General features: G+C 43.4%; 1 protein-coding gene across 2 annotated transcripts in view; it reads left to right on the top strand.

The window, feature by feature from the left end:
* Nucleotides 1-1,083: 1,083 nt before the first annotated feature.
* LOC140458846 (nectin-1-like) overlaps nt 1,084-9,266 on the top strand; it is a 69,161-nt gene continuing 60,978 nt past the window's right edge. The window contains exon 1 of one of the 2 annotated variants that reach the window (XM_072553530.1): nt 1,084-1,488. In XM_072553530.1, the coding sequence (XP_072409631.1) occupies nt 1,437-1,488 (52 nt within the window). In that variant the 5' untranslated portion in view covers nt 1,084-1,436. The remainder of the gene's footprint in view (nt 1,489-9,266) is intronic. The other variant, XM_072553529.1, reaches the window with a different exon arrangement.

Raw genomic sequence — 9,266 nt, 5'->3', positions numbered from 1 at the left:
ATGGGGCAAAAGCAGAAATTGCTGGAGAAACTCAGCAGGTCTGGCAGCATCAGTGGGGACAAAAGCAGAGTCTTCATCAGTCATTGGACTGAAAGCGATAACTCTCTTCACACAGATGCTGCCAGACCTGCTGAGCTTCTCCAGAAATTTCTGCTTTTGTTCCAGAATCTCCAGCAGTTCTTGGTTTCAGTTTAGATGCAGCATGTGAATCATAAAATCACACATAGCACCCTTCCTAACGTCGGGACGTCCCGAAGCATTTGCCAAACAATGGAGTTGTTTTGTGGATTAATCATCGTTCTAGTACAGAAAGATCCCACAGCCAGGAACACTAACTTCACAGATAAGACATTGGACAGTAAACCGGGACACACCATCCGAGGAAAGATGGGGCCCTGGTTTAACAACACGTCCAGGGAGGGAGAGGCAGCAGTGCAGCACTCTCTCAGTACTACCACTCCAGGGTCAGCCAAGAAATGTGTGCTGAAATCTCAGGAGGTACAATTACATTGAAAGGCCAAGTAGCTACAATGACACAATCCAATCCGACTTTTATAGCGTCTATAAGGCAACGCCCAGCGATGTCACCAACTGGGGCCAAACACTCGTAACTTCCAGGAAACTGGAATCACAATGGCGCCAGGAGAGGATTAAGCCGCATTTCTATAGCACCTTTCAACATCTCAGGATGCCACAAAGCTTGGCACAGCCAAAGACATTTCTTTGCGAAGTGTACTTTCTGTGGTAATGTCGGAGAAGTAGCAACATACCACATCCTAGAATTTTTTAAGGGCTATTGATTGAAGAATAAATATTTTCTCCACGACATATGTAGAAACTTCCCATTTCATACTCCAAACTGGCCGAGGAATAACTGAAACAAGCCTTATCGAACACTCTTTTTAACAATGCATTTCTAAGATGGTGCCAATGATAGTGCAGTGCTCCCTCAGCGGGTGCTGAAAGATATGATAACTGGTGAACACGCCCTGTACATAAATCGCTCTGAAACGAGCCTGAAACACTGAAATTTCAGCTCGGAATGTGGGGACCCGCATTTCACTACACCGCCCGCACTCAGCCTCCGTCCTCCCACCCCCGACTCCCTTCTCTTTGTAATACATTGAAAATCTTCCGGCTTTCGGTTTCTGAGGGGGGGGTGGGGGAGAAATCGTGTCTGAGTAAGTGAGAGAGAGAGACAGCCCTTAAAGGGGGAGGAGTCTTTTCAATCGATACTGGGAAACGAAGGTTTTTTTTTAATTGGAAAGTATCGAGGGTGCAGCTATACAGAGAAAAGGAACACGCAACATTTGGGGAGACTCGCGACAGAGAGATCGGAGGGACGCAGCGATAAACAGATCAAGAAGGACTGAGTCGATTTCACTGGGAACTGCAGCTCTGTGTGAAATCTACCGACCTGCACATTTCCTTCAGCAATGGCTACGTTGTATCTGATTCCCTTCGTCTTGTTACTTCAAATCTGGCCTGGTAAGACTCGCAACATTAACTGTAGCACATTTAGATTTGGCTTCCTAGGAAAAGTAACACGCTGTGTCCTAGCAGAAAAAAGGCCCCTGTTTTAGGATCGCCATTATTTAGGTGTGGCTTGTTACAGGTGGGAGGTCTGTGTATATTCTCTGTCCTTAGTGAATGATTTTAAATTGGGAAAGAGGGAATTAAATTTGAAATGTCTACACTTTGTCTTTCTGCCGAGATATGTCTCTCTCTCTCTCTCTCTCGACTTAAACCAGTTGTAGTCAAATTCCTTGCTCCCTCTATGGTCACTGCTGAACTAGAGCTGTTTTTTTCTGGTGTAAAGTTACAGCGAACGGGTGAGCTCAGATTACCCAGAGGGAAGAACCCAGGTTTTCTTTTTCTATCTTCCCATAACACATGAACACACACAACCAACTGAATTAATTTTAAAATCCAACTCCAACCCTCGCCATTTCAAAACAGAAGTGAAATAGTTTTTTTTAAAGGAATTAGGCGTGTTCTCTTTTGTGTCTCAGCGTTCCAGAGACAAAGGTATTTTTCTGGACGTGAAAAAGGGCGTGAACCTTTGTTTGAGAATATCTGATTTCCAAAGTGCACTTTTATCTGTCTCTTAGACCCCCCCCCCCCCTTCGGGTAACTTAATTTTCACTGCAGAATTCAAGGGAGTTTGTTTTTAAGGTTTTTGTTTTAACATGCAAGCCTTTGAATTGGCTGGTGATGTTTTGTATATTGCTTCTTTCAGTTTTTGAGAGAGAAAGAGAGCATACAGGAGACAATTGGAGGATTAGTTTGGTGGGAGTGTGTTTTGTGAGAAGTCTGGAGTCCTGACTGTGTTAGAACAGAAGGGAACCAGATCCTGGTGCAGTTGGGGTGGAGCTGTTGTTGTCATTGGAGAGTAACTATGATAGAGGCATTATTATCAAATAAACACACCTACACCCAGTACCCCCACCCTCCCATTCTGCCACCTTGTCTTGTCTGCTTGCCCTCAAATTGGGGTTTGAGACTCTGCTCATTTTCCACCTCTGCTCACATCGCCATACTCTCCTGTGTTTGGTGAACCACATTGCCTCATCTTTTCATTTTTAAAAAAAAAGGTCCTCATCCTTGTTTTCAAATGCTTTCTTTGCTTCATCCGTCCCTGTCTTTCTAACCTCCTCCAGCTCCAGAACCTTTTCTGCTTCTGCATTCATTCAGCATTGGAAGGCATGGCTTTTGCTCACTTGGGGTCTTGTGCTATGAACTTGCCTCCCTAATCCACCCCTGCCCCGGTTACGACACATTTTGCCACCACTGCCTTTGACTAAGCTCTAATGTCTTGGGCTCTATGTCAAATGGTTAGTGCCCTTGTGAGAAACGTTCCTGGGGAAGAGTTTATGCTCAAAACATTGCCTTTCCTGCTCCTTCAATGCTGCCTGATTGACTGTGCTTTTCCAGCACCACACATTTTTTTGAATCTGATCTCCAGCATTTCTCCCCCTTGTAAGAAACTAAGCCAAGCTAAAGGCACTATATCAAGTTAGGTTGTTGCTTCACTTGTATTTGTTCATGGGATATGGACATTTGTTGGGGCCAGTGTTTATTGCCCAGAGGGCAGTTAAAAATCAACACATTGCTGTGGATCTGGAGTCACATGTAGGACAGATCAATAAGGATGACAGTTTCCTTCCCTCAAGGACCCAGTTGAGTTTTTTTTTAATGAAGTTTGACATGGTTTGTTCATCGTTAGGCTATCATTTTAATCTAGGTTTTTAAACTGGACTCAGAATTAGCCACCACTGCTGGGATTCAAACCAACCCCCAGGAACTTTAACCTGGGGTTCTGAATTGCCAGTCTAGTGACAATGTGACTACATCTCCCCCAGGATGCGATTAAATGAGTGCAGTGGAGAGTCTTGGTGAGATTGTATCAGGAATATTGTGCACAGTTTTCATCTCTTTATTGAAGAAAGGATGCAGTGGAATTCAAAGCAGTTTGATGCAGGCCTGTAATTAAGGTGTTAGTTCATAGGAAACAGGTCTAATGGTTTGTTTTTATTCACTTTTCCAGCTGGCCCCAGCACTTATTGCCCCATCTCTAGTTGCCCTTGGTGAAGGTGGTGGTCAGCTGCTTTCTTGAACCGCTGCAGTTGGGGCCTATTCCCATTTAAAACTTTTGAAGAATGAGAGATGATCTCGTTGAAAAGTAAAATCCTGGGGCTATTACTAGGATGATGTTTCCTGTTGTGGGAAAGTCTGCAATGAAGAGCCACAGTTCAAAGATTAGTAGCCTTCTGATCAAAATGGAAGTGTGGAATAATTTCTTTCATGTTTGGATTCCTCTTCCCCAGTTAGCAGTAAAAGATGTGCCATTAAGCATGAGTTAGATAGATTTTTTTTTTAAAATTGGTAGTTGAGGACAGAAAGTAATGTGGAATTAAAGCCACAATTGGATCAATATGACCTCTTTGAATGGCGATGCAGGGTCAAGGGTCATACCTCTATTTCTTGTGTTTCTCTGTGTCAATACTTTAAGAAATGAGTCAGCAGTTCTGAAAGATTACCAGGTCTGGCATTGGGTGTTAATAGCCTTTTAATGGGGAAGAGAGGTTTTCAGTAGAGAGGATGCAAGCAGTAACAATGGGATGGGGCAAAAGACAGCTGCAGAGGGGATAAAATGACTTAGTTCAATTCTGTGAACTCTGAATGAATGGAAACTGGAGTTGGAGATTAACTTTGTTCAGTATCTAGTTTTCATGTCATAACCAGAATCATAGAATCTCTACAGTATGGAAGCACACCATTCGGCCCATTGCATCCACACCAACTCTTGAAGAGTATCCGACCCAGACTCACCCCCTACACTGTCCCTGTAACCCATGGATAACCCACCTAGCCTGCACATTTCTGGATATAATGGGGCAAATTAGTCTGGTTAATCCATCTAACCTGCATATTTTTGGACTTTGGACATAATAGAGTTATTACCCATAATCCCTTTTCTCTCTGTCATTGATTATTATCTGTCAACCTACAGAAGACTCACTCGCACAGGATGGAAAGCCCCTCCTGTGCTCGGAGATTATAGGCCCAAAGTTCCTTCTATATCTATTGCAGTCTCAATACGTCACCTCTGACATGACTCATTGGCTGGATGTGGTTAGTTTTGGAAATAACTCAACACAATTCACCTCTTCTTCTTTCCCAGAAACCACACTTCCCCTCCCAGAAACCACTCTCCCATCCCGGAAACAATCAGGGAGAGAGAATGGGAGCGATTACGTGATTAAAGATAACAGCATTCTTGTGCCGTTGAGGAATTCTGGCTGGCATGCATTTATGATGAGTGTCCTTTCATCTTTCTGTAAACCGGTGGAGTTGGAGTAGTGTGATAAGGAAGGCTGGAGCTTGTGGGAATCTTTTCTTTCCCTTTTTAAAAGGCTGCTTTCTAAGATGTTTCGAGTATTGGCTTTGCTTCATTTGGATAGCACTATCTTCTGATCGAGGCCCCTGACAGCAAATAGAATTCAGATTCACTGCTGTGTCAGGCCTCCACTAGTGGCATAGTGGCTCAGTGGCTAGCCCTGCTGCCTCACGGCTTTAGGGACCCCGTTCCTCTCTTGGGGGTGACTCTCTACGTGGAGCTTGCATGTTCTCCCAGTGTCTGTGAGAGTTTCCTCTAGGTGCTCCCACAGTCCAAAGAGGTGCAGGTTAGGTTGATTGACCTTTGGAAATGTGGGGTTACGGGGAAAGAGTGGGTCTGGGTAAGATGCTTCTCGGAGGGTCGGTGTGGATCCACTGGGCCAAATGGTCTGCTTCCACACTGTAAGGTCTCTATGATCTTGCTCTTTCGGGTTAGTGTAAATAATCCAACAGCTGCTGTTGGAAGAATACAGACTGGGAGGACGAAAAGATCACTTGCTTCCTTAAGTTATTCTGCAAGCCAAGAACAAATTGATTTGATCAGTTTTTTTATTACTTCTGACTTCCCGGTTTTTAGGGAATAAGATTTTGCAGAGTAATTACACTTGCAGAGTGAAAAATAATTTGTCTTTAAAGGAGAATCCTTAACTTTTAATTGTAGATAAGTTCATGTCCATTCAACATCCAATCTGACAGGTTCCTTCTGGATCTTGTATATTTAAGAGCAGAGGGGCTTTGAGGTTCTCTTTGACACCAGGACCCCTGTCGATTGGCCCTTTGTCATCGTGTGATATTGAGCACCTGGTCATGGTTGTGTACTCATAGTCATAGACGCTTTGGCCCAACTCGTCCATGCCATTCAGTTTTCACAATTAACCTAATCCCATTTGCCTGCCTTGGGTCCATATCCCTCTATACCTATTCCATCCATGGACCTGTCTAAATGTTTCTTAAGTGATGAAATTGTACTCCCCTCCATCATTACCTCTGGCAGTCCATTTCAGAATCTCACCACCCTCGGTGGGGGTGGACAGAGGTTTGGAGGAAAGAAAACACCAGCACCTCCTGTAGTTTTTTTAAAAAAAAGTCTTTGACCCCCCTCAGACCTACAACTATGTTTCCTGCGATACAGTTGTGGCCACCGCTTCTACAAAAGAAAAGGTGCTGCATTGATTGTAAAGTGCTTAACTCATGAAAGGGGAAACATAAATGAATGCTTCATCTATCTAGATTGTTACCTCAAAAATAAAGTGAATGAATTAATTGGGTAATGCAATGTCACCATTCATCTGGAGAGGACTATAAAAGCAGGGATATACTTCTGAGGCTTTATAAAGCTCCAGTCAGGCCATATTTAGAGTATTAGGAGCTATTTTGGGCTCCATGCCTCAGGAAAGATATATTGGCCCCGGAGCAGGTCCAGAGGAGGTTGACCAGAATGAAAAGCTTAACACATGAGGAATGTTTGAGGACTCTGGGGCTATATATGATGTTGGAAGGATATGGGGAGATCTGATTGAAACTTGCAGAATATTGAACAGAATATTCATTGCCACAGAATGCTGTGGAGGCCAGATCGTTGAGTATATTTAATATATTTATCTGTATGAAGCTCCTTTCCTCCACAATTTGACCAAGGCCTGACCTCTTCACAGTGAACAGCATATGGCAATCAGGATGAATCTGCCTCCAATCAGATGCTTGGGGGAACATCCCTTTTTGCTGTCCCAGGGAATGTTTGTTTAATCATCAGAGAGAATCCCCTCCCTCTCATGCTGTGAACAGGTTTCTGTATCTGTTGCGAGGAAGGAGATTTCCCCATTTTATTGCTATGACAGAAGTGTTGCAGCACAGGAGGTGGTAATTCGGCCCTTTTTTTCAGCACTGCCTTCTCTCCCTGTAGCCTTGTATTGCGTGTAACGCCATCACACCATAACGCTTTTAGAACTGTTTTTTTAAACTGCAGTTATTTTTACTGTAACTTTGTTTGATCTGACTGCGGTCATCCTCGTTCTTTGATTCACAGATGGGGGCGATCAACTGACATCGCAGGAATAACAAACTGCAGTTTGGGATATTGTTCATGTTACGCCTTTAACCAGTGCAGATAGGCCAAATAAGCTATTGCTTACGCTGGGCAAAGCGCTGTAGGACGGGAATGTTGTCTTGCAGGGTGAGATGTGACGTTGAGACACATATTCCTTACCCCACTACAAGATAAATAAGAACGATCCCTCTGGAAAGAAAGTAAATGCTGTGCTCCCACCCCGTTAACCAACATTGCTAAATGGACAATCTGGTCCAATTGCAGTTTTCTGGAGCTGGCTGTGCACAAATTGGTTGCAGCATTTCCTACATCGTAACAGTGGTGACACCTCAAATACACTTAACTTAGCCTTTTTTATAGAAAATCCCTTGGAATGTTCTGAGGTCATAAAAGGCACTCTGTTTAAAAATGCAACTCTTTTTGAGTGCAGTCCCATTCAGTCTCAAGGGGAAATTGAACGGTAAAGGATGAATTTGTCCATGTCACTAATGAAGGAATAAAGTGCCATCAATTGTGCAACCATCCTGGCTAATTAGCTTAACCTCTGTCATTGGGTAAATGTAAATGGAAAATAAAAAGGATATCAGAGCAGTTATGTTAGAAACGCAGGTATTCCCCTGCCCACAGAGTGTTCCTATGAAACCTTCTGTAAACTGAAATGGCGTAAAGTGAATAAACATTAGTTTATGTGGGAAAAAGTTTGCTTTTTCTCAAAAGCTAACATCCTCTTCGGATTTCTTTTGGTTTGTGAAAGCAAGTACTAATGTAGGTCTTTCTTAAAAGCGAAGTGGCGTAAAATGAGCTTTTGAAAAACGTGCGATACCTGTACATGATAAATTTGAGCAGAGTCCGTATGGTTTCATGAGGGGAAAATCTTACCGTATGATCATAAGAGCAGATATTAGGCCATTCGGCCCATTGTATTTGTCCTGGCACGGTGGCTCAGTGGGATGGCACGGTGGTTAGCACTTCTGCCTCACAGCGCCAGGCACCTAGGTTCAATTCCCGCCTCGGGCAACTGTCTGTGTGGAGTTTGCACATTCTCCCAGTGTCTGTGAGGGTTTCCTCTGGGTGCTCCGGTTTTCTCCCACAGTCCAAAGATGCGCAGGTTAGGTGAATTGGCCATGCAAAATTGCCCTTAGTGTTAGGTGTAGGGAAATGGGTCTGAGTGGGTTGCTCTTCGGAGGGTTGGTGTGGACGTGTTGGGTCGAAGGGCCTGTATCCACACTGTAGGGAATCTAATTTTTAAAAATCTAATAAGTCAACCCCATTTTCCAGCTTTCTCCCCATAACCTTTGATCTCCATGGCAACCAAGAACATATCTACCTCTGTTTTAAATATACTCAATGATCTGGCCTCCACAGTGTTCTGTGGCAATGAATTCCACAGAGTCTCCACTCTCTGGCCAGAGACCTTTCTCTCAATCTCCACCCACTGGAAACATCTTCCCAATTCTGGTGAACCTCCTCTGGACCTGCTCCAGGTCCAATACGTCTTTCCTGAGGTATGGAACCCAAAATAGCTCCTAATACTCTGAATGTGCTCTGACTAGAGTTTTATAAAGACTCAGAAGTATATCCTTGCTTTTATAGTCCTCTCCAGATGATTGGTGACAGTGCATTACCTGACTAATTCACTTGCTTTATTTTCGAGGTAACAATCTAGATAGATGAAGCATAACTAGTAAATATAGTGTTTCGTTTCTAAAGAGGTGTTAAATAAATTACCACACATCAGGCTACTTAATAGGATTACGGACCATAATGTTGGGGTTGGTATTTTAGCAAGGATAGCGAATTGGCTAACTAATAGACAGGGAGTTGAGCAGAGGAGGACATTTTTTGGAATTTGGTAACCTGTGATGAGTGCTAAGGGTCACTTTTTATTTCTCTGTCTGCCTCTGTGTCTGTCTATCTTGTATATTAGTTGGATGATGAAAGTGTATTGTCGTCAAGTTTGTGGATGACATTAACAGTGGAAAAGTAAGTGATGAGGGTGACACAAGTAGAACAAAGACCAAAATAGGAATTGCTGGAATTGAGGGTTCTGAGGAAGGATCACTCTACTTGAAATGTTAACTCTGATTTCTGTCCACAGGTTCTGCCAGACTTGCAAAGTCTTTCTAGCAATTTCTGTTTTGTCTCTGATTTACAGCAACCACAGTTCTTTTGGTTTTTACAATAGGAAAAAGGCAGGTTCAGTGAGCGGGCAAATGCTTGGCCGACAGAGTTAAAATGTGACGTTACACACCTTTTTGGCAGGTAGAAGAAAGAAACTTGTGCGTGCATCATAAAAAGCTAGCATCCAAGTTCAGCGGCT

The sequence above is a fragment of the Chiloscyllium punctatum genome, chromosome 34 (genome assembly GCF_047496795.1).
Source record: "Chiloscyllium punctatum isolate Juve2018m chromosome 34, sChiPun1.3, whole genome shotgun sequence".
NCBI classification, from domain to species: Eukaryota; Metazoa; Chordata; class Chondrichthyes; order Orectolobiformes; family Hemiscylliidae; genus Chiloscyllium; species Chiloscyllium punctatum.
Note: the sequence above shows the minus strand (reverse complement) of the source record. Positions and strands in the feature narration are given on the sequence as shown.